The sequence below is a fragment of the Melospiza georgiana genome, chromosome 1 (assembly GCF_028018845.1).
Source record: "Melospiza georgiana isolate bMelGeo1 chromosome 1, bMelGeo1.pri, whole genome shotgun sequence".
NCBI lineage: Eukaryota > Metazoa > Chordata > Aves > Passeriformes > Passerellidae > Melospiza > Melospiza georgiana.
In genome coordinates, this window is record NC_080430.1 from 78,124,126 (window position 1) to 78,150,509 (window position 26,384).

Sequence of the window (26,384 nt, forward strand, 5' to 3'; positions counted from 1 at the left end):
GATGCAATAGGAACAGGGCTGTGTGATGGAACAGTGTGTGATGAGAATTTGGCATCCAGAGCATTTCAAACCCTCATGGTTTCCAAAAAGGTCTTATCAACTACCTATTAACAGTAGCACTGAATCAAGTGCACATGTACCTTCCATCTTAGTTTTAACCCAAAATAATCCAGTTCACACGCTGAAAGTGCGTACTGAGGGCAAGGGAAAGATCTGCTTCAATAGTGCTCTCCTGAACCAAATTAAAGCCTTCTATCATAGCCATAAGAACAAGGATACAACAGTTCTCTGAGGGGAGGGAAATCTTCATGCAGTAGAAGTCATCAAAAAGCTAGGGCAGAAGGAATTTCAGGTTCACTTAATGCATTTCCATGAGGATCACCACATCTATGTCGTTCCTAATGCATCTGCTCCCGAGAACTTCCAAAGATAGTGATGCTACAATCCCTCTAGTGAAAGAACAAAGGGGAATTAATTATGTGCTTGCCATTAACATGAGGGCTTTATTTAAAGTCTTTCCACTCGTAAGCTTAATGCCTGCATGATTTTCTGTTGCCAGTTGTTTGTTCCTACTCTCTCTCAAGAGTCTCTGCTGCATGGATGATTCAGTTGCATGTTCAAAGTCCACCAACTGCTGTGGATTATTAAGGCAATATGAAGCTGACCTGAGTTTGTGTCTTTATAAGTCACTGGGTCATTCCTACAGCAGGGATGGGATTTCTGAGAGGGAACTCAAAGCTCAGATGAGGAGTCACTACAGTCAGCTCTATTCAAGCTCTCTCTATTCATCCATCACCAACCTCTGATGCCCTTCAGTTCCTTGTATTGTTCTTGTAGGAAAGGAAATTAGATCATTAGCTTTGTTTAAGGAATAATTTGTCCAGTTCTTGTGGTGAAAGTAAGAGGCACTTGGAAATTGTATGTTTCATGGTGTAATTTGGTCATGGGTAGGAATCAAACCAGGGCTTACACAGTGGCTTATTATCCTCAGTGTTTTCAGATGCTGAAATTCTTCCCTCCTTTTTTTTTTTTCTAAATACCATTTTTGATGGAGGATGTGCCTGATATCACCTAAAGTAACAATCCCTCTTTTGCCATTTCTCTTATTCTTGCAAAGGAGTTTGCATGAGGGGAACCTCTCATCGAGCCTGAAGATATCCATGTTGTTCCATGTCCTGAAGCCTCTATAGTTGTACCCCCATGGTGGGTATGTGGGGTTACACTCTCTTCTCACCACAGAAGGTTAGTGTAGCTGGATACTGATGTAGAAAGCTGCATAGAATAGTATTGACATTATGAATTAAGTCACCAAATGGATCAGATTGCACTTTAAATTTTAATGCAAATGTATAGGGTAAAATTCTGTGAATTCTTCAGTACTTTGATCTTCAAGTAGCAGGAGAGTCTTCAAAGCAATATTCTGACTAAATAATCAAAGTCAGCAACTTTCACAGTGAATCTCATTGCATACTTGTTTGTGTAGAAGTCACTGATGTATTCTGAAGTTCTTTTTGCTTGTTATCGTGACTCTGCCTAATCCAAAATTGCCCTCGGCATATTTGTAGATTTTGAGTAGGAAAAAGTGATAAATAAAAAAAAAAGAAAAAAAAAGAAGAAAAAATGTTCATGAAGATGACTCTGCATCCTTACTGAGAGATTTAACAACATTATTTTAAGTAGGTAGGAAGAAGGAAGAAATTTGATACAGGCAATACAAACTTTAGAACTTTAGAAGTGCTCAGTCATCAACATCTCCAAATGTCTTTTCCTTGAAATGTTACCACATAAGTATGTAATTCTGTTGCAAATTGTTGAGACTAAGTGCATGAGCCTAAATATAACTGTGGAAATTGCCTTGATAAACTTCTTTATTCCATTCAAAATTTAAAATATTTTTTCACCAAATACTGGTTTAGAAATTAACTTTGCTTAGCTAAAGATACCTGGGTGAACATATAATTAAATTATTTCTAAACAAGTCCAATATCTGGCAAAAAATATTGAAACAATCCAGCCTCCATATAGCATTAGAACATTTACTGAGATTCAAAACCAGGTCTCTTTAGCTGACATTCATTGTGAATGACATTTATTTCACAGTAACTTTTTTCTTGTATCCCCTGTAAAGCTCAAGTTTTCTTATTACTACATTCTGAATAAATCATTTGACATTTGAAGAACTGATGTGTGAAAATCCAGCTCATGAAAACTTCAAATCATGAAATAGTGGAAGGAACACTGTGACTTGCTTTCTCCTGAGTTCTTTATGTGATGGCCACCATTTCTGGCATACTTTATTTTGGGGGCAAGAGGGCTTGAAGGCTGTCAGGAGGAGTGTCACAATTTTACGTTCTTTGTCACACATTAAGAATCTCCAGGAGCTCTTCCATGAGACAAGTGAATGCTTAAAAATTCTTTATCTATTACTTTTTTATCTGGCATGAGAAGAATCTATGTTGTTGAAAGGGCAGGCAGCTGATATTAACAATTCCTGTCCAGGTAAATATTGTAACAACCAGCAGGGTGCATCAGCTTGGATCACTTCCATCAGTGTATTGCTTTCCTTGCTCAAATTGGACTTAATAGTTAGTATTTTATTTGAACATTTATGTCTGAAAAAATATTTTAATCACACAGAAACAACTTTGCAGATTAATAAATTAATAGGAACTCTTTATGCTGTTAGGGTTAACTCTTTTTTCTTAAAGCCTTTGAGATATCAGTGCATTGAGTAAGGCTAAAATTCATTATTTTGCAATTCCATTGAAGAAGGTATTTCCCACAACATGTCCAATTTCCAACGGTGCTTTTGAAAAAGCTGTCTGGTTAAGACATAGCATTTGTTATCATAAAGGTGCTAATACAACTTAAACTACCTCTCTGAAAAACATAAACTAAGGCAGCAAAACCATGCTTTTATCAGCACAGAAACATCTACAGTGGGAGATTTTCCAGCACAGCTATCATGATAGAAAGTGTACTGGTTATTTTTATCTCACCTAACATAGCCATAAAGGTATACTGGCACACTCAAGTCCCTGTTGAGTCATAGCCTGAAAACTAATCAAGTTGTCAAGATGATAAAAGCAGAAGTCAAAGCTAATTTTTTCTATTTGCTAAATTTCATATATATATGAGAAGAACTTCTGTCATATTGGTAAGAGGAAAAAAATCTTGAAAACAGAAAGGAAAAATCACTCTCCAGAGGTGAATTTCTCAAACAGATGGATGTTAAGCTTAGTGTTTGCTAATTGGTTCCTCTGCCATTCTCCTTATGCATAATTTCCAGCAGTTACTTTACCAGGCCACTCCTTTATGTGCATATTGGGTTTAGACTATTAGTTGCTATTGCAAGCTCCTAATTTTCTTCAGAATTGTAACCTCTGTAAACATTATCACAGCCTTGAGACTGTGTAAGCCACTGAATGTCTTTATAAATAAATGAATAGCCTAAATTAATAAAAATAAATAAATTAAATAAATATTCAGTGAATAACAGTCACTATTAGCTTAGCCACACTGAGTTGCTTAACTCTTGCTGACCCCAACAGATGATGATACCAAGAGATAAAAAAAAAGGTGAAAGAAATAATTGCTTTTCTTATTTCTCAGCTAAACAATTAGCTAAAACTACCACAGTAGGCTTCCCCTGTTTTCCCTCATCATCCATGAGGGATGACCAGCAGGAAAAAAAATTAAAAAGCCAGCTTCCATGGATTGTTGCCAATATAAGTTAAATGTTATTCTAGACATACAAGAAATATGCTTGATTATGCACTAAATGCTGAGATTTGCAGCAGCTGCTTTTAGCTACCAGCACAGCAGAACTATTAGCAAAAGGCTTGCCATTCTTCGTCAATTACAAAAGGGAATGGCAGTATTGCTTTTGTGGCCATGGCCGCTTCTGACATCTGAGAGAAATATATATGTTCAGTGGGATGTCTGGAATGCAAAACAGGAATAAAGTGTGCTTCCCTGATTGTGTCTAGTGTTCAAGATATTGATGGAGCCAGCAAGCTTGTGTTATTATCGGGGCTGCACAGCCATGAATACAGAAACTGGAAACTGACTTTTCCAAGTAAAATATGTCTTCTTCACATTACTTTTGTGGGAGTCAGCGTCCGGAGTATATATTCAAAACTTATTACTGGTAATTTTTCTATAGGAGATAAGCCCCAAAAGGGCAATGTCAGCATCTCTTTTTACAAATGCCCGTGTCTTCTGAGCACTGGAGTTTTGCTGAAACTACTGGTGGCAGGTCAGGGGAATATTTATTGAGGCACGAAATCTCCTGATCTGAATTGCAATGTAGTGCTGCAGTGAGCCATAAATTCACTTCTTTTTTTTCTTAAACTTAAAAAAACCCCCAAGCCCACAACTATGAAATCTGTTGATTAGGTTTTTACTTGAATTCTGATAAGAAGATGGATGTTGTTTGGGTTGCCATGGTGCTATTTTTGAAATTGTTTAGAAATAATATTGCACAAAGTAGTTAGTTTCTATGCCAGCAGCTGTGCTCTTCCTTCACCCTTCCCAAAAAAAAATATTTTCACAATCATCTAATTTCTTTCAAAAGTACTACATAATGCATGTGGAAGAGGAGAGGTTGTGCAACAAGATGATGACAGTTCTTTTGACTGTACAAGCAAATCATATCTTTACTCACCATGAAGTAGATGAAACTACCTTTGGTACTCCACTACAAAAAGTAATTCCATGAAAATTCACATACAGTGTCACATACTCATTTCCTACTAAAAAAAGACAGGAAAAAGGTGAACAAGAAAAATGGCAAAATCAGAGCCCTGAATTACAAAGGAGGAGAGTTGAGGTAGGAATCTGCATGACAGTATCACCAAAGCAGTGATATCTTTGTATTGATGAAATTACAAAACCAGGCAGGATGAGGGCCTGAGTCACGTGCTTTGACTGAACCTCTGATCACTGTGGAGTGGAGAGAGACTCCAGACAGAGCCTATGGGACATTTGAAGTCCTGTGATATAATATTTTCAGCATCACTTCCTTTCTCAGTCTTTAAAACTTACTGCTCCCATCCAGCCTTCTCTTGCCTCTTCAAAGCCTTGAAGTAGGCCACCCTCATTTCCTGTGTAAAACAACACACTGCTACCACCTAACTGAATTTTGGCATTTGTAACCAAACTTAATGGGATTTGCAGGCATAGTGTAAGCTGTTCTTAACAGAAAAATGCATAACATATCACCATCTCCTTTCCAGTTTGTCTTTGCAATTCTATTGAATGAGCATTTTTTATTGGGGGGGGAATCATGTCTAAATAAGTCTGCTCCTTTATTCTCATAGCATTGAATAATCTCATTTTCCTTTATAATGAAATAACCATTTTAACTAGTCCCAGTCGAGTTTTGTGTATTCTTTGTCATGCTCTCCAGGTCAACAAACTAAACATAAAAAAACCTCAGATTTCATGCTTGATTACTTTGAATGACAGAAATAACTCCACAGAGAGCAAGATATCCCACCCCAACTACACTTTGGAAAAGACAGAATTTGTTTCCATGTTGAAATAATAAAAAGGATCGATATTTTAGTCTTTTATAATGGGGAAAAAACCCAAAACAGAAAAGATAATCAATGAATCAAATACTTTGTTTCAAAATTTGGGAGGGTCTAAACTTTAAAATAATTCTTTAAACAAATGTTGACATTCATAAGCAATTTGCATTAGAATATTTTGAAATTTCTTTTTAGTACAGTTTGGATGAAAAGAGATTCCATAAATATTGGTCTTCTTTCAAAGATTCTTTTAGTTTTTGCAAAATAACATTTTTACCAATGACAGACTGTCAGAAAAACAAGAAGGTAATTGTTCTAGAAGTCAAATCAATATTTCATAAACATTTCTGTTATGGTAAAAACTCCGATGTCCTACAGTTCCTTAATGTTATCCTGACATAAACAACAAGGCTTTTTTATTAGTGCTATTTCTGTCAGTTTTGCCAACAAGTTATAGATCTTAGGGTCCATTCTATTAGCGCTTATTGATGAGTCTCCTTTATTTTTAGCTAGAGTAAAATTCAGGTGAGCATGCTTGCTGTGATTTACAGTATGTTAGTTTTCAATACCGCTTATATTTTTTCAAAGAAAACACAATCTTTAAAATTCCATACCATTTCTTGAGCTGTGTGAATGGTTTAACATTATTTTTTTCCTCTTTCTAAAACATAAATAACTAAAGCACATAATTAATTTTTTCTGCATTTTATAATACCATACATCAAATATGTGTTGCTTGCACATGAAAAATTTAAAATATAAATATAATATTTAATAATATTTAAATATAAGGTATTTTCCTAAAAAGCAGCATTGTATCTTTTTTGCTCATTACATTACTCCATGTAGTAATGTAAGTATGTATTTTAATTGAAATGTCATGAAGTACAGTTAATGTGATCCTTCATCACTACATTTGTGCATTAAAGATTTACAGCTGTAGTGCCCTGCATTATTGCCTGGAAAAACATAATTTGATTTTTGAATCTACTTTTAAAAATACGTTGGTTTCATGCTTTGCAAGAAAATAGAAAGCTTGTCAGATACAAAGAAAAATGCTTGATAATACTGAAAAGATGAGAAACCAATTTCAGAAAATCCGTTTAGAACATTAAGTATGCATTTAAATAAGTAAATGACTGGAGGCATATTAGAAAAATACAAACCAACATGCCAATTCTCTCATAAAATATATAAACTTTACATATTATCTGTTAGGTTAAAAGATCTGACAGGTAGGTTAATACAGGTGAAAATGCTGTTAATTCAAAATGGAATGTTTTTCATATTCAGTGCCAGGTATTTATCAGACTCTGTATGTTTCCCTTAATAATACTTGTAAATTAACTTTTTTTCCTTCTTTTGTGTAAGAATGTTTGACTGCCTGGATCATGTAGCTAGGAATATCTACACGAATAATCAGTATGTGCAGGAATCATCAAGCACCTCAATCAGTGACAGAATTTTCAGGCACTTTGATGTCCAGTGTCTGTTTTCTTCAGATTGCATCATCACATTTTTGAGTGAGAAGATATAGATTTGGATTCAGCTGCGGTGTTTATTTTCATTGATTCACTTATTTGCTAACATTTTCTTTGTTTTAGAAGTTAATCTTAATGAGTCTTGCTGTCAGCCTAAGAACATGATGCACCAATTAACTTTAAAAAATGATTGCTAATCAAAGAACACTTATATTTTTGTGTTTTCCTCAGGAGATAGATATTCCTCTTGGAATCACTTTTCATTCTCTATTACTCAAAAACCATAACAGGAGAAGTCTGATGCTGCCATCATGCCACAAGTGTTTTTACAATGCTAGTACCAAACCTCTCAGCACCACTGTCAGTCATCGCTGTCATATGAAGAGATTACATTGGCTGAACACTGAAAAAATTGTCCTTCAAACAGTTAACCTTCACTTTTACTTTCCTCCCAAAGTCTCAGGACATTTCACAAGGAACATCTCTCAGTGAGGTACTCCCAGAACAAAACTTCGACAAATCCATTGAGGTCCATTTCCAACTCTGAACATTTTTTAAAACTTGTCATTTTCCATTGCAAAAAAGCAGCAATCTTTAAGCTCTTGCAGTATTCCATGGATATTTTTGAAAAAATATCAAATGAGCTCCAAATGCTCAATGCTGCTTAAAACAGGAATGATGGAGATAATGCACATCACTGTGCTGTTCCTTGTGAAGGCAATCCTCACTTGAAATCCGCACTGAAAATTCCAACACTGAATTGCACAGAAGATCATAGGAAACAATTATTCAAAGCTGATGGAAAAGCCTAACAATGTGGCCATTTTTTGCTGCAGTTTATAGTTTGAAAACTATTTTAATTATGGGGCAGGGAGGAAATGCAAGTAAATAGATTAGCAAACAGCGGGAGGAACAAGAAATTTCTATGGACTTTTGTTATTTGCAGAAAATTTTCTGATTTAATGTGCATTTCATTTTTGCTCCATTGGTCCATTTTAGGTTGCAATGTAAAGAAAACTGCATTAGGTCTGGTCTACAGTTATGGCTGAAGACAAAGTGACAAAAATGCTTCCTCCACATTATTTCTAATTCTTACTGAGCTGTATTGGAAGGGCAAGGGTAGTCATGTCTGGATTTTAAAGACAACTACCTGAACTAAACACCTAATTTCATACTCTAAAGAATATGAATTCCAACTTTAGGAGACTGCAGTGCAGTTCTTTAATGTACTTAGAGCTTGGTTCGTTTGATCTTACTGAAGATTCAGGAGTTGATTGACCAAATACTTGTTTTAAAGGCAACTCCTATGTTTTACTTTCATGGTTGTCTACTTTTTCCCAAAGTTGTGGGGTATAATCCTTTTTCAAAATTTAATATTGAGTTTTCCCAAACCTCCATTCTGTATGCGTTATGTAAAAGGTTTTTGCAAAAAATCATAAACTATTTATAAGTATCTTCTGATGTCAGTATCTTTATAAATATCTTCTTTCTCTTTCTTCCCCTTTATGCCTCAGCTATTACCTAGATGGCTGCTAGCATGGAGTGAAGAATTAACAGTTTTATTCTCAGTTTTTTTCCAGTGGAACAAGAATTGTAACAGAATCCACTAGCAACTAGACTAATATGTCTGAAATATCCCTGATCATTGATATGTTACAAAAATGTGATTACCTTTGTTTCTTTGCAGGAGCATATGTGCTTCAAGTAAAGGCGACAGATGCTGATGATCCCACTTATGGAAACAGTGCTAGAGTGGTTTACAGCATTCTTCAGGGGCAACCATATTTCTCCATTGATCCCAAGACAGGTAAATAGTTTATCAACAACAGTGGGAGATTTAAGCTTTGGATTTTTTCATTCATGTGGACAGTATCAATGAATAAATATGGATCTGGTTGATATGGCCAAAATCCAGAAGAGCAATTTCCCACATGATTCATTTTTGAGTATTGACTAGTTTTTCATGAATTACAATGCGTTGTAGAAAGAAAAGAAACATGCTCATCCAACCAGTACTGGAATATCTAAAATATGTCTACATTGAATGATTATTTTTTCAATGCTTTACTATTTCCCCATTTCCCTAAGATCAAGCTTTGTCTTCTACATGTATCCTTTTTTTTTTTTTTTCCCTGATTGAGTATTTTTACTTGGGTCTTCTCAGCATTTTTACTTGCTGAACATACAGACAGAAATTCTCCAGCAATTATTGTTTTGTTATATTGAACTAATTTGAGACTGTGGAACAGCTAATTGTCTCCTTCCCTCTGCTTTTCCTGGGGCATATTATCTTTGGGGTTACTGGATGTGTGAGCAGAAAAACATAGTATCTTTAAAGAGACTGAAGTATTTGGGAGGTTGGTGGACATGTTAATTGGGCATCTTGTCCTATATTTCTAAATGTCATTCTTGATTCTATATTTAGTAATTCGGTTGAGGAAGCGATAGCGTACATGGTGAATGACACACATTGTGGCATCCTGAGTGTGCTATAGGGAAAGCTATCCATATGCTCCTTTCAGCAAATAGTTCCACCTTCCAATGTAGACTGTCAGATTCAGGGCCTTTAGCCCTGATGGTGGAGCTTTGTAAGGCTGTGAGCGCAGCATCTCCATTGTACACATTCCTTTGTTCCATGCTCCATTTAGCAGGAGATCATACTGCAATTTGCAGTGAGCAATTTTACTTTTCAAACTGAAATAGGACTTCTTCGGGTGTCTGGGGAAAAAAAAAGTAGTTGCCTTTATACTTAATTTTTCATTTCAGTTTTGTAAAGAATCAGTGTAAATTCAGTGGCAAGAAAAACCTTCACTGGAGCCAAAATTGGAGTTTTAGTACAAGTTTCACAAGAAAAAATAAGAGTAGTTAGTGGTACGTGGAAGAAGAACTATTTTCTCATGGCACTTTGAATGACTGTATCATATGTTCTCATCTGTTACTCAATAGTGAGACAACCATAGGTGATGGTCTGCACCTTACAAGCCCTGGAACATCATACAAACCTGGCTATTACCTTAAATGAATTACTCATGTGCTAAAAGAACAGACACAGCTGCAGAGGAAGATTGGTGAAACAGTAGCCCAGTGTAGTTTAAAATCCTATACCAGAAAAAAAACATATAGATTTATGGTTCTACAAGCATCAATAATATGCTGTAACATGCCTTACATTAGGAAGTTCACATTATGAGAATTACTCATGGGTCTAGCAGTGACTTTAGAGGTAAGCAGTGTGTGATTAACACTGCACAGGATGATGCTTAACGATTTGTTCTAAAATCCAGAAGTCAAGGGCAGTACCACAGATCTGATCTTTCATAGTCTTTATTTTATAACTGAGGAGTTTATACGGTAGTTTTTCATTGGAGAGTTTTACTGCCAGAAATCTGTCCTGAGTGCTTTTGGCAGGAAAGGGGAAGAAAGCCATTTCGGTACAATGACAAACCCAGAGCTGCCAGCAGATGAATAAGCATTTTTTGTGTTGTTTGATGGCTTGTTTTGCCATCTCTTGCATTCCAGAAACAATTTTGAGACATAATCTTGTAGTTATTTAAAGAACCCAAGAACATCTATACTAAGTTTCTGCCCTGTGTCATGTTTCCCAAAGTGATAGCTTGCTTAGTTCTAGTGAGGGATGAAGAGTAAGTGTTTAGTGATGTACCCCTGGAATACTCTTCTAGCTTTGAAAGAACTTGTCCTTGAAAAGTTCCTGGGTGACTAGCAGGGTCAAAGTAACTGAAAATCTGAAAGTATTTCTCCTTCACAAGTTTTCCACTTCCCAGTAGATTTGACTTGTCCAGGAGTACAGTAGCTGCATACCCACTGTCTCTGTACATTCCCTTTCTTACGAAAGTGTCCATTTTCACCCTTTTTTCTGATATGTTTTTTAGATCAACATTCTTATTTATGGCTAGATGTTACCAAGTTTTGTTAGACTTTGCATTCTAGTCCATCTTCTGACTTCAGTAATATTATTGAAATCCAAAGTGGTATCAGCAGGAGTATTGATGTTAATATTTACGCAGGAGGTTTTTCTTGGAACCTATGTTTTCTCTTACACAAAAGTGGATGATCTGCTGAATTACAGGTCAATATCTTTGGAAAGCAAATCTTCTGCCCCAAGTCCCATACATACTATTTGGAGTTTTCAACAATCTCATGGAGACCATATTTTTCTACGCATTTGATATTGATGACATCTGAAAAGACAAAAAAGAAAATCAAAGTTATTCAGTTCTGCAGTTGAACAATATTGTAAAATCTTAAGGTAAAAAGATTTACAAAAACTCGGAACATAATCACAAGCACATAAGGCCTCTACATTTTAATAACCCTTTGATTTAAATTTAGATATTCTTCGCAATGCTGAAGTTGAAATACCAGCATTTGTAGCCCTTTCCTTCCCATGGATCCTTAGCTCTACTTTTTTCTTCTATTTTGCTGGTAAGATAACTCCAATTCACATTTTTCCTGTCCATATGAACTGATTTTGGAAGAAATAATGTTTCTCAGTATTTTGTCTAAGCCTTTGAAACAGAGTAGGCAGAAAAAAGAAAATTGCCCATGAATTGCAAGACATAAAAAAATATTTTCATAGATGTTTTTCTTTTCTAAAGGTTTTTTTTCCCAGAAAAATATATAGAATGACCTTACACATCCAGACAGGAATAAATAGTGGGTGATTTGGACCTTTACTAGTGGAGTGATTGCCCATTCTTCATTCTATGAAAAAACCCTGCAACATTTCTGAGAAAGTCACTTAGTTGTACCCAGAACACCTGTATCAACCAGATAAACTGCATTTCTCTCTTCACAACCTGCTGCGTGCCCATGCTCAGTTTTTTCTGTCATGTTTTTCTGTCACCTTTTTGAACTTCAGCAAAGCTTTTGATACCATATCTCACAGGATCCTTCTGGACAAAATGTCCAGCACACAGCTGGGTAAACAGCACATCATGTCATGGGTGAGCAGCTGGCTCACAGGTCAGGCACAAAGGGTTGCAGTGAATGGGGTGCCCTGAGTGATGGGGTGATCAGAGTGGTGACCTGGCACTAGTGGGGCTCTGCACAGATACATCCTCACCACAGCGTTCTTCAACATCCTCATAAATTATTTGGACACAGGACTGCAAGGAACACTATGTAAGTTTGCTGATAACACTAAATTGGGAGGAGCTGTCGACTCGCTTGGGGGCAGGGAGGTCCTGCAGATTTTTGACAAAACAGAGAGCTGGGCAGTCACTGAACATATGAAGCTTAACAAAGTACCAGATTCTGCAGTCTATACCATGGTTGTGTATAGACTGAGGAATGAGGGGCTGGAAAGCAGCACTGTGGGAAGGAACCTGGATGTCCTGGACAATGGCCAATTGAATCTGAGTCATTGTGTCCTGTCAGCCAGGAGGGCCAACCATCTCCTGAGGGAATCAGGCACAGCATCGACATCTGGGCAAGGGAGGGGATTGTCCCTCTCTGCTCTACACTGGGGCAGCCTCACCTCGAGTGCTGGGGGCAGTTTTGGGTGCCATAATATAAAAAAGACCCATGTGAGCTCTCAGAGAGAAGGGCCTTGAGGGGAAGCCATATGAAGAGCAGCTGAGGTCAGTTGGTCTGTTCAGCCTGGAGGAGGCTGATTGGAAGTCTCATTGTGGTCTTGAACATTCTCACGAGTGGAAGAGGAGGGGCAGGTACAGATCTCTCTCATGACCAGTGGCAGGACTTGAGGAAATGTCATAAAGCTGAGTCAGGGAAGGTTTAAGTTGGATATCAGAGAAAGGTTATTCACCCAGAGGGTGGTTGGGCACTGGAACAGCTTCCCAGGGAAGTGGTCACAGCTTCAGCATGACAGAGTTCATTGAGCATTTATACAAACACTCTGAGGAACTTGGTGTGTCCTGCACAGAGACAGGAGTTGCACTCAATGATCCTGATGGGTGGCTATCAATTTAGCATATTCTCATTCTGTAATCCTTATATTTCATTTTGTTAGTATGACACAGGAGGCCTTTCATTCCCATAGGTCTTTTCCCCTTGGAATGAACATACCAAGGATGTTGTAAAATGCTGCAGAACATATAGCCTCGACAATGCCAAATTAAGCAATAATTAAGATTAAGAGATTCAAGAGGAAACCTGTAAAGTTCATCCTATTTGCAAAAATATTAATTTTCTGAATCTCATTAATATTAACAAATTTTTGCAGTTTTATAATTAAAGATTTCAGTTTGGAGAAAACTGCGTGCAGTATGTCATCCTGAGGCAGGAAAATGGTGATTTCTAATATTGTCATTATCATCATGTTACAGGTGGAAAGAAACTGTTACCGTGTTCAATTCAATGGGAATTATTAATAAGTTCCAGAAATAGCAGATTTAGGTCAATGTTATTTCTAGACTCTGAAAAAGTATTATAAGCTAATGGTTCCTATTCTGGCTTGTTAAGGCAGCAGTGGTTAGCTGCTATAAAGATAAGAATGGTCCTAAAGTTAGTTTCTTGCCATTCCATACCCATTTTAATACCTGGTAAAACCTGCTTTTGACATCAAATTGTTTAATACTAGAAAATAATACTTTCTAAACCAATAATAACCAGGAAGGCCATACTTCCAGTTGGTTTTTTTTTCAATTTTGCATGTTATCTGCACCAATGTGCAGCTAGACATTTTTTGATAACTGTTGATGAATAAATAGCATTTTGGAATGCTAGTTATATTTGTAAAATTTTGAGGAAGGCATGTATTTCCTACTACACATTTGATTTCAAGAAAAAGCCTTTAGTACCCCAAACTTTTTAGTTTTATACAATCTCATTGGTTAATCTGTGTGTTCAGATTAACCAATGAGATTGTATAAAGGGACCTCTCTCTTTCTCTCTCTTTTCTCTCTCCAAGTCTTCCTTTAATTCTATATATTTTAGCATATCTGAAGGGAGATTATGGCATATCTGCTTAGATAGCAGCTATCCAAAATCACTGAAGACTAAAGTCATGTCTTACAGTGATATTTAATTCCTTTTTTAAAAGGAAATTCCTCAAATTTTCACTCTCATATAGAGAAAGAAAACTTTCTCTAGGAAAGGAAGAGTCTTCTAATAAAGACCTCCTTTTGTACAGAGGAACATTGTCTTGTCCTACAGTAAATTGCATTTATTGTCAAGTGTATGGTTGGAAACAACTGAAGATGCAGGCTCTGCAATGCAATGCCGCCTCATTCTAAATTGCCTTACTCTGTACAAGGCAGTGCTCCTCAACCCTGATATGGCAAACCTATGATCACAACATTCACATCCCTAGTGAAAATGCATAATTCTCTTTCATCCATTCACATCTGATTGAAAAGGTAAAACAGTCATTTAGAGTGGTTGAATAGCTGACAAACACACTTTCAAAAAGCCTGAGAGATTTTTGTGTTTTCATGTGACCTCCTCTCATCAAACCATTCAGAAGAATTCTATACCTGGTTCAAGAAATCCAATATTAATTTGTAAGAGTAGACAATCACAGCCCTTTGTTTATTTGCTCCTTTTCTTTTTCATTCTTCTCATAGGTGTAATAAGAACAGCTTTGCCAAACATGGACAGAGAAGTGAAAGAGCAATATCAAGTTCTAATCCAAGCCAAGGACATGGGAGGACAGCTGGGAGGACTAGCTGGTACTACCACTGTAAACATTACTCTCACGGATGTCAACGACAACCCACCCAGATTTCCTAAGAGTATGTAATATTCCAAAGCACTGATTTTCAAATAAGTATGACTAAAAGTATTAATCTGGAAAAGCCCTGTAGATAAGAAGATGAGATCCTGGAAAAAGAACAGTATATGATGAAAAAAATCAGACATCCTGTTTTCTAAAAATAATATAAAGCTGACTTTGAAAGTTTGAGTTAAATGTTTAAGAGTATATACACCATCATTCCACAAAACCTGCCTGAGCCTGAGTTAATTTCATTTGCACTATAAAATTTATTTGGGAAATACTATTTTGTCAAGAGAAACTGAATGAACTCCTTCAAATTACAAAAAGTTATAACCTGAGACTTCCAGGTACCAAAGGCAGAGCTAGCTCATGCTAAGCATTACTGTTATATTCAGGAACAGATTTTTATATGTCTTGGCTCAGAAGGTTATATCTGTCCCTGAAAACACTTACCGCCTCCAAACAGTGATCATTTACTGATAATTTATGTTTCACATCAGTTAGTTTAAATGAAGCTTTTCAGAAGTATGCTAATTTAAAGAGTTTTATAGTCTGTGTATGATTAGGAGGATTGTCATATTCTTGTCTCCATAAATTTACTGAAGTTTAGTATATTCTGTACCCTCAAAATGCAGAAACCAATCAAGCATATATCTTGATAACTATAATTATTAGCTGCTAAAAAATTGCTAGTAAGGCTAATTCATATTAGAATATATTGCATGAATCTGCAGTAAGATCATGGCAGCTTTTTACTTTGCATCTCTTTCTTCCCTATGAATTGAAATCCCACTATATGTATCATGAATACTCCATAGGTAGAAAACCACATCTGCAACTGTGAAGTTTTCGCTCATAAAAATTCTACTTCTTTTACTCAGTCTGAAAATAAATTGTGCTTTTGCAGGCATGTAAGAAAAATCATGTTATGAGAAGAATCCATTTGGTCATTCCTTCTGTCTCTTACACTTGTGTCTAGATGGTATCCACAAAACAGGCCAAGCAATACTTCCTAAGACTTCCTTACTATCTAATTGTATTTAGTTCTAATGGTGTCTTTGTATTTACAACACTTGATGTATTTTTCTTGCAGCAATTTGCCCCATTGCTTTGAAATTTATGTTAAATTTCAGAGTCCACATGCTCTGTCAGAGCATGTATATATATATATATATATAAAATATAACTAAGAGCCCCCCCTTTTTTGTTTTTAATCCATCTTTATATAATTGCCTGCATGTTAACCTCTTCAAAGAATTCAGAAAGCAACACAAAATATCAACTTTATTTAGAGAAGCTGTGTTGATTTCTCTTTTTTCAGAATGGGAAATTTTCTCTGAATTGAGTAAATCTGTTCCTACTGATTTGCCTACTGTTTTGCCTGTACATGTCAGTCATATCCATCCTTATCTCCTCTGGACTCCCTGGAGAACTTTTGGGGGAAAAAATTTTTGGGGGAAAAAATCAGTGTTATTTTATACCTCCAAGTGTTCTTGTGCCACAGTGGTTTGAAGCAAAATATTGCACATCATAATAGTTCCCTTCTTTCATTCTTCAGGCTCTTGGGCATGTAACAGCTAATCCAAATGATTTGTTACTGTTGTGTCTGTTTGTTCCTCAACTGCTTCTATAGCTAATTTAACCTTCTCCTGAGCCCCCTATAAAGTTCTAGGGTAGAAAAAATATCCCAAGTTTTCCTATACTAACAATAAAGAAAAAAACATAGTAGGTTTTACATTTGTGATATTTTCTTTTCTGAGCACTTCTGTATCTCAGTTTTGGGCTGGCTTTACACAGTTCCTCTCAGGCTTTTGCCTCCAGATATCTTAAAAGACAATTATTATTAGCTTGTTTGCTGAGATTTATTCAAACTCATTTTTCATCTTCTTTATTGTGGTTTTATAGGTAAAGCAGGTTTATGGTTCTTTCTATTGTCCTCTCTGAGACACAACTTCATTTTTTTGAAAGATGTGTTCTGTCTTTTATTAACTATGTTGTTTGCCCTTACAGATTTTCCTTTTAATGGATATGTGCATTTGCTGTGGGTCTTCTAAATGATATCCCTAGATAGCATCCACACCACCCGTAGTGATTTAACAATCTCAGCTATCTCATTCAGAATTTCTATTGTAATATGCCTCAGTTTTATTTATTTCCACTTTCTTCTTATTATTTATTTAACTGAATACAACCATCTTGTAATTCTAGTTTTTATTGCTCCTGCACAAGTTTTGCATTTAAACTAATTATAGTTGTTGTAAAGTGTAGAATAACTAGGGAACTTTTCCTGAATAGCTTATGTTAATACTGTCCTCTTTTTTAAGTCTTAGTTGACAAAGATTCCTTTCACAACCATCATTATTCCTCCATGGACAAAGTCTGCAGTGACTTTCCTGCATACTTTGCTCCTTGATACTATGCTGCCTGACTGATTTTCTTCTTTCCCACAGATATTGAACACAGGTATAATGTTGATATTCTTCCTTAGGATTAAGCATCAAAGTTGCCTATACTAGGTAACTAGGTCCCATTTTAACCCTTGGCTTTATATTATGGTTTTCTTTTCCCCCTTAATGGTCCCTAGTTTGATTCTGCATGAACTACCACTTCTGAATTTCTTACTGGGCTGTCATCTTCTTTTGTAGCATTCTCCAGTGAAGAATGCAGAATTCTCATTACTTCATCCTTTGTCTGAACTGCATACTTGTGCATTTTTTTTCCTAATGTTGTGCTTTCCAACACCTTAAAATTCTCCTGAACCTTTCACTAGGTACCACAATGGTGATAGAAAAGTTTTTAAGCTTTCATAAGGCTATTTTTCTCATGGCCAAAATGAATTTCACAATTTCTCCTATTCTTTAACAAGTGCTCCAACATTCTAATATTGTGACTCACTTCTCCTCACCCCTTTTTCTCAGCCAGGCATTTGTTTAAAGCTCTACCTTTCAATCTTTTTCTCCTGATTGTACATGGTGAGACTAGTTCAAACTATGCTACTATGAACGTCCTTATCTTCAGGTTTCGTTTGCTAGCCTGAACTTCAATCCTAAGACTTTTTTTATTTTATCAGACCTCACATGATATCTCCTTTAGTTTCATGACATGCTGTCTAAGCACCTGTGGGATGCTCCAAACCTGATCAATAAACAAATCATCCCAGAGGGCCTCTTTATACCATCATTCTTTCTGCTTTCAGCCTCAGTGCTTGTTAAACTGCCCACAATTGCAGTTTGCTCCTTCCTTTCAGCTGGAACCTCTGTTGTTTGAAGGGTGCCATGGGTACAACAGAAAACAATGAAACTGTCTGGGGACTGAAAACTCAGTTCATTGACAAGCTTCATGTGCCCAATGCTCACTCCCATTCTGGTTTTTAGTTGTATATTTTACTTCCTTTGTTGTTAGGGGCCTTAGTATTTTATATTTTGTTGTATGATTTCATCTACTGTGGTGTGCAAAAAAGCACATTTTTTGCATAATGTCAGATGGTTTTCATGACACAGGGAAACCATGGAATATATCATCCTGTTTGAAGAAAATAGCCTCCAGGTCTCATTTAATGCATGAATTGCAGTTATGACATCTTTGCCCAGTTGTTGCTATGAAGAAGCAAAATAAATCACTCACAAGAGACCAAAACCAAGCTTGTCCTGTACTTTGCATGCTAGTAAGGTTGAAAACCTTTTCTTTCTATTATATCAAACGTCAAAAAAGACAAATTACAGCAGTGATGCTCAACAAAACAAATGAGAATAAGATTGGAAGTTTGTGTTGATATCAAAAATTACAAACACTTAAAATGGCTTACAAGCTAAAATGTCAGTGTGGAGACTCCAGTGTATTGGTCAAGCCTATTGGGTTTTTTTGCATGTGTTACAGGCAACAGTCTTGATTGATGGGGATTTACTTAGCTAGCCCTCTTTGCTTATCCAGCATGAGATAGTGTGGATAAGGCCTGTGTAGTGTGCCTGAAAATCACAGAGATACCAGGCTAATTACAGCTAAACAAAATAAATAAGTGAGAAAAAGTGGAGTATTAATCATATTTCAAAAACAACAACTGTGTTTTTCATGTTTTTTCCTTGAAAGCATTGCAATGATTTGGAGTAATTACCTGCCAGGAAATGGGGGTGCCATTTGCTTGACTACCATAGCTAAAAGGACACTTGGGAAGAATTTTAGTTTTGTGAAAATTAAGCCTTTAAAATCCAGTCTGTGAAGGTGCCAAGTTCAGTCCTGGCAAGAGTCAGGACCACTGGGTGCTGCTGGGACTGAGACCTCCAATATTCCATTGCTCCAACAAAGCCAGGAGGTGCAGACTGGTAAAAGGGACACAAACTGCTGCAGGGTTAATGTTTTTGTGTCACATAATCAGGACCACAGTTTTGCAAAGGACTTATGCCAAATAAGTCATGCTATAGATCACCTAACATTTCACAGGATAAAGTTTAAATTTATTTTCTGAACTTAGTAAAGCTGGAGGAAAAAAAAAATATTTCACAGCAGAAGAGCAGAAGTAGGAGAACATATATTATTAATATTTGGAAGGAGCTACATTGATAAATAATACATTACAAGCTTGCAGAAAAAAAGTATCACCTTCGTCTTATTGAGGGTCCTTTAAGGAGACAGGCAGGTTTGGATGGGTTATCAGCATCCAGTGATGAAAAACCACTCACTATCCTGCTGAACACAGAATTTTTTATTTAGAACCTGTGCTTTTGAACATATTCAGTGGGGAACTCCCACCTTGCATGTCTCCTAGTAATGAGGAGTGCAACAGAGAGGAAACCTCTAAACATAGATTTCTGTCAGAGTTGTTTGACCTGCAGGTATCTGTTGGCCCACATTTCAGAAAACTGACACTTCAATAAACTGATATTTTCTTTAAAACTAGTAGAAAAAAGTTAATCTGAATGATTTTATTAGTAAAAATTTATTTCCAGAAGTATTTTCTTTCTTCCCTGGCTCTTCATCAGTACAGCAGCTTTCTGCGTTGCTGTGCATTTTTCATTGTTAAAGATAGACCATTTTTGTAAATATTAAAATACATATTTCATATCAAAGTTTTATTTTTACCAAAACAAGAGGAAAAAAATAAGGCAATGGCTGAAAAGGTAAGTACTTTTCCTATCATAACAAAATGTTTGAGTAATTGAAAAAAATTTGGTATAACACAGCAGTGCCTTTGAGCAGAGAGGAGTGGACAAAAGCTGTGTACATGTAGGCATGCATCCTGGTCCACAAGGGAACTGATGGCTTTTCTCTCTCAGCTACTTATGTACATGATAGCTGGCTGAGTAAAAACATATTTAAGCACATAATTCCTGAAAGCTAATGGGCTAACCCTTAACTCATCAAGCAGAGGACCAGTCTGAGACAGCTGCCAGGACAGCAGTGGCTTGTTTCCAATTCTTAAAATAAGCTTCAAGAAAAAATGGATGGATTATATTTATTTCAACATTTAAATGACAAAAAGCTGCATAATAAGTTGTTATAAATTATGCTTTATGGAATCAAACTAATTAAGTGAAGTGGTGGATTCATACTTTGTAAATTTATAATGCTTCAGTTTCCCAGTCTCTTTCTTTTGTTCACTGCTGACAGAGTGAGTGTGAAAACAATTTACAGATATAAACTCTTATATGCTGAGCATTAAAAGCACACGAGAATCATTTTAGTCAAAGGAATAATATGTCTTTTTATTTTAATATGACAAAAATATGCTATTAGAGAATAAGGCCCTGACAAAAAAAATGCAGTTGAATTTTAAAGTTTATACACTATTTATTCTGATATTAGCACATAAAATATTTCAAGTGTCTTTTTAAGTCAGTAATGTTTGGTTTCTTTTTAGGGTGTGTATTTTTTAATGTGTCACCTCCCGAACTTGCTTTTCTGCAACTCAAAAGAACTATTTAGCTAAAGTTATATTTTATCATATCATTTACAGCTAACAGAAGTCAGTTTTGTGAGAGAATGTTTAAAAGCTTTTTCTAACAGAAGAGAAATTAAGGTTTGAACCCAATATTTGAATTTTGTCTACTTGTGCATGTCTTTGCTTTAAAAAAAAATGCATCTCTGATGGCCAGAAACCAATATCTCAGGGTGGGTGTGCAACCACATTTAAAATATTCAGACAGCTGTAGAGCAAGGCCTAGACATCACAAGGGCCTTTTTTTTTTTTTGCTGTCATTGGTCTTTCCAAGAGCAACTCAGTGAAATCCATCAAGATAGTTTGCATAAAAGAACACGGCAAATTTGCAGAAATGCTAACATGTTTGGAAACAGAAACACGACTATTCATCTTTCTGGTGGGTGACACCTAAACAAGGTTGAAGGCTCATTCCTACAACCTTGCGTATCATTCCATACTGTAGGAGTTTGCAGGTAATTGGATTTGGATTTCACCCATGGCCAGTACAGTGTATTCCATAGAATATATTAAATCCTCTATTTGAGACAGCAGAGGAAACAGTAATCTTAGAGAAAAAAGTTCATAAAATAGACAATTCAGAAGCAAACAGAAGAACACCTTTCATTTATGCAATTCCAGGAATTTCAGCATAAGTGAAAAGGACTTTTGCAAACATAAACAAACCCTTTATTCTCTTAGTTATTTAACCTTGGCATGGCAGTTGAATGATCTATTAACTGGATGATCTATTATATAGACACAGTATGTATTATATATTAGGAATAGGCTTTGCATATTATTACCCTTTAGATTGCATCTTTTTTTCTGCGATTATTTATTGGTTTGTAGTTTATTTTAATAGGCTTACCATCAAATACTACAATCTATAGAAATATTTAAAAAGAAAGAACAACCAAGTGCTGAACCAGAAATAGCCTGCATATATGAACATATGCATACACACTTTTTAGACTGAATATACTTATCATAGTTACTTATTTATATGTGTTATTGGAAGCTTAGTGCATCACAGAAATTGCACATGCATTAATTGTCCCAAGTTTTACTACATTAAAGCTGGTCAGTTTTTAACTCAGTAAACTAAATGTGTCTGATTCCATTCAAGTGACTTTGAACAAGTCTAGTTCAGATTACATTGAAAAACTGGTTTAGAAGCAGAGTGCAAGGAAGAGGTCTTCTGGTCCACAAGAGGTAAAAAGGAAAATATTTGAATCCATTGCTTTGGATGAGTGGCATATGAAAGACAATGGTATCTACTTTTAAAGATTTCAGAATAATGCAACACAAATCCAACCAGTAACGCTTTAGAAATTTATAGAAAAAAATCATGTGATTAATAAAATATTCTGTTCCCTAATCTAAAAATATTAAATAATGAAAGCATAGATTTGATTTAAAAATAAGTGAGGGAGATTTATTCCATCCTTCTTGGACAATATAGAACTAGCAAACTTAGTTACTTTTCTTTAGCTAGAAAATTTACTCAGGATTAAGGTTCAGATCTGCCTAATTAAACATTTTAACAAGTTTGCATGAGTTTCTGGGAAATTGTTCTACTCCCTGTAATTTAGATATGGAAACACGGCTTCTCTCAGTATTTCTGTAAAAGTTATGCTTTATATACAGCACTTGCATCTGAGAATGAAAATGAGTCCATCTTTCATTGATTAAAGAATTTGCCTGGCAGACAAGATGCCCTAATTCAGTTCCAGCAACTAATTACTTATGTTACACCAATTGGGAGATACCTGCACAGGACAGGTGGACAGATTCATTGCAGACTAGCCTGCAGGCAGAGATTAGTTGTGAGACTGAGCCAGAATCTGCTTTGATTCAGAAGAGGAGGGAAGGTCAAATCCTGGTTTTCTCTATCTTTAATTTTCTAATGTCTATGCCATAAGACATAAAAGGAAAAAACCACCAGCTTGATCCTGTTAATCAAGCTTACATTGTTTAATGTCAGAAAATTTTATGCAATTCTGATTTTCACTTACCTGTGAGTTTTGAGTAAATTAAAGCATCATTTTTGAGTTAAGCATGTGCTTTAACCAATCATTTCAAAGAGTGATGGAAGATAGGAATGCAAAGGCTCCAGAAATGGGCTCATACAATCACAAGCCAATCAGGAAAACAGCACCTATTTTGGATTGCAATACCTTTGACTCACTGCTGCTTCAGCATCAGTAAAACTACAGTCAAATCAGTACGATATTAAATACCAGCTGACCAGTATTTTCACAGGGCTCTTACAGGAATCAGAGGAGAACCAAAGGTAGCTCCTCTTTAATCCAGGTTCCTTCTAAGTCTCACACCCCTGTACTATTTGCATTTGTTCCTCACCTGTTTCATCCTTCTTTGGACTCTCTTTCCTCCTCATCCTGTATATCTTTATTTTCAACACTCACCCTTGTCTCCACTGTCCTGTGTGAGACATATATTTATCCTTGATCTCATTTTCATTGTATAACTAGATTGTGGCCCTGTCCTCCTTCAACTCCACAAGTAGTTTTTTTTTCTTTCCCAATGGTACCACTGCAAAAAGAATTTATACTTTGCTAAGTCACTCCCAGCTCTGCATTTCTCTATATTTGCCATACTGAAATCATGAGTCTTCACCATCCCAGATAAACTCTTTACATCTTCATGTTACTTGTTTTGGCCACCACCCTATCAAACAGCTCAGTGACCCTATCCTTGTGTTTCTATTTCACTCACTTGACTTACATACTTGACAGGTAGTCATAAAAAAGCCTCTGTATTTTTCTTTTCCCTTCACCACCATTTAATCAGTGAAATTATGGGCATTTTTACATAGACTAAAAGAAGATATACAATGGCTTATTGCATTTTGCTTTTAAAAGCAAAAGATGGACATGAGACTATCTGGGAAAGTTCCTGAAGTTTTACGTTGTCTGTACTGTTAGTCTTTGAACAGTCCAGGGCACAATTTTGACCAACACTAAGTAAAGCTTTCTCAGAGAAATTTAGGGCATTTGGAGAAATTAGTACAGGTCAGGAACTATTTTCTACAGTCACTTTCCATGAAATTGACCTATTTTGGTGTGGGTAAAAGAATTTAATAACATGGAATTAGGCCATTTATATTGGCTGGCTTCTGGGCCACAGAGTATGACTGGTACATAAAATTTCTTTGGATATTTGTAACAGTTTTGAGCCTATGCTTTGTAATGAAGGCCATGCAGCCCTCTTTGGGTCGCAGTACCCCACAGTTAAGTAGCCTTCTATCATTATTTGTGTGAGGCCAACATAAAGGAGTTAAAATTTAACCTCTATAAAAATTTCTATTGACACTTACGCCAACTTTTTCTTAATTTTTTTCTTATTTCTGTTCATATCAGAATTCTTCATGCACTTTTAGTAAGAGCTGGTTTTCCCCCCAAGGTGCATGTAACCTTAGTAAAAACTCCCTGGAAACTTCTTCTCTTTTTCGTAGCTGTCACTGTTGCAAGTTCTTAATCATAAAGCATCTTGAGGAGTGAATCATTTTATTCAGACTGAATAACTGAATCCCAGCCAAAGCATGCTAATTGGAAGAAAACTGAGAAATAAACTGGAGGGGGAGATATTCAATTACCACAGATTCTCAAAACACTAAGTGTTTAGCAAATTCTTTGTCTGCTGCACTTATATTGTTTTTTAACTTTCTCAAGAATGCATAAGTAGCAAAGGTTATCTGAGGACTGTTTGGAGTACACATTGAATGAAACAAAAAACCTCTTTAAAGGTCTAAGCTGATAGAGACTGAACCCTTAGCTCCAAAGCAGAGCATAAGCCCAGATATAGCTGTTTCTTTAAACTACCCCATAGCCAATGAAAAATATAGGTAATTTCTCACTGGCTGAAGCAGCATGCTGTGATTGCACTGTAAACAATAGTTCAAGAAATACAAATGAGCACAATAGTGATTAGAAGTTAAATATTATCTATTTGTCATAACATTCTGTTGTTAATTCATTTCCCTTATCATCTCTAAGCAGTAATTGATCCTTAATGGAAAGATTAGGTAAATTGTTTTAAACACTATAATTATCATCATAGTAGATTATTATCATTAATAACGGTATTTTACATCTGCTACCTTATGTAGAGAAGGTAAAAAGAAATACAGTTCATAGAAATTCAACAACCTTTGGCAGGAATCATGTCATTCATTCCACTACCATGTGTTTTCTGTGAGGAGTGATGAAGAAATTATTCATTCAAAACACAGAGAATATTTAGATTGGATGCATGAAATTACTCTCAGTAACCTTGGTATGTCTTGAAAGCCCCATGCATCTCCGCCTACTCTGATACTGAAAAGGAGCTAAGGCTACAGATTTAGCAGCATGGGGTTGCCTTGCAATGCTTTGAGAATTGGTTCCAAAGTGACTCACTGACAACAGTGCCACTTGCTGTGTCACTTTCAGTTTTGGCAGCATCTGCCTTTTTCCCTGAGGTCTTCCATCTAAGTAAGAAATCAACATATCCTTTCTGCTTCCAACCATGGTGAGCTTACTTTCTGAAAATTTAGAGACCACAGGGCAACATAAAGTGAAGCAGACCGTATGTAATTATCTAATTATAATCACAACAGTTTAGGCTCATGATTTTCAAGAATATCAAAGAACTGCAGTTGTATGCAGAATTTCAGCAGTGCTCCACTCCTTGTAAAAGCATTAAATGGGATGCCCAAGTGCTTGCAACAATCCACACGTTCCTAATGACAGCAGTAGGAGCTGAGCTGAAGATACCAAGCAGTTTCTAACTGTCTTCCGTGAATCCAAAATATGTCTTCCGTATATTTGCAGAGAGAAAGCTGCAAAATAAAAAGAAAGTAATAGAAATATTCTAGAGTATATTTTTAAAGTTTTGTCTTGAATTCATGACAATTATTTTATTCTTGGTGTCTTCTATGGAAAATTTGTTGAATTTATAAATGTGATTGTCCAGTGCTCACAAGAGAAAGGCCTGTAATTAAGCCTTCATGACTTTTGCATTTTATTGCAAAATGAGCAGTATTTATAAGGAGAGCTTACTTAAAAGACTTAAATTGTAAAACATAAGCATCACTTGTGATAAGCTGAGTGTACTTGCTATAAAAGTATAAGAGAAGACAAATGCAAAATACACAATTGCTATCCCATTATATTATTATTTTCCTATCTATATCACACACTAAATCACAAGCAATTAAGGAAACTTCAGAGAGTAAACCAAAACTTGAAACAAAGTATAGTAAACTATTATAAACATGTACTTGATCATTTCACAATTTCATCTTTAGAAGTAATAATTTTTGGCCTCATCCTGTGCCCTCATGGGGAAGAAAAGTAATATGGAGTTCAGGGGAAAAAAATGCATGAAATATAATTAATGAGTGTGTAAAAATCAAGTCTTCACAAGGAGTTTTATGAGTAATACAGATGTTGAGAGTGCTTTGTTTAGGTGATTTTAGGTATACAACTGAGGTTTGACGTGGAGGACTTCAGAATAGAACCTAATTTCCTTAGTCAATGGAGAGAAAAATTATTCTTCCAATACAGATGATTTAGAGCACCTGGCTTAGATCCTAAAGTAAATGGTTTGACCATATTCTTAAGAGAGAATGAATTGTAGTAAAAGTTGTGTTATTATATCTTGTGCAAGAGTGATAAAGACAATATGAAAAGGCCCCGGCAAGATATTTAAGAAGCAGGGATGTTAAGCAGAGCATTACAAACTCTTTGTCCCATCCT

General features: G+C 35.9%; 1 protein-coding gene across 3 annotated transcripts in view; it reads left to right on the forward strand.

Moving 5' to 3' along the window:
- CDH12 (cadherin 12) overlaps nucleotides 1-26,384 on the forward strand; it is a 539,802-nt gene that overhangs the window by 454,668 nt on the left and 58,750 nt on the right. For all 3 annotated transcript variants that reach the window (XM_058021180.1, XM_058021189.1, XM_058021198.1), the window contains 2 exons: nucleotides 8,703-8,822; nucleotides 14,560-14,727. In XM_058021180.1, coding sequence (XP_057877163.1) covers nucleotides 8,703-8,822; nucleotides 14,560-14,727 — 288 coding nt within the window. The remainder of the gene's footprint in view (nucleotides 1-8,702; nucleotides 8,823-14,559; nucleotides 14,728-26,384) is intronic.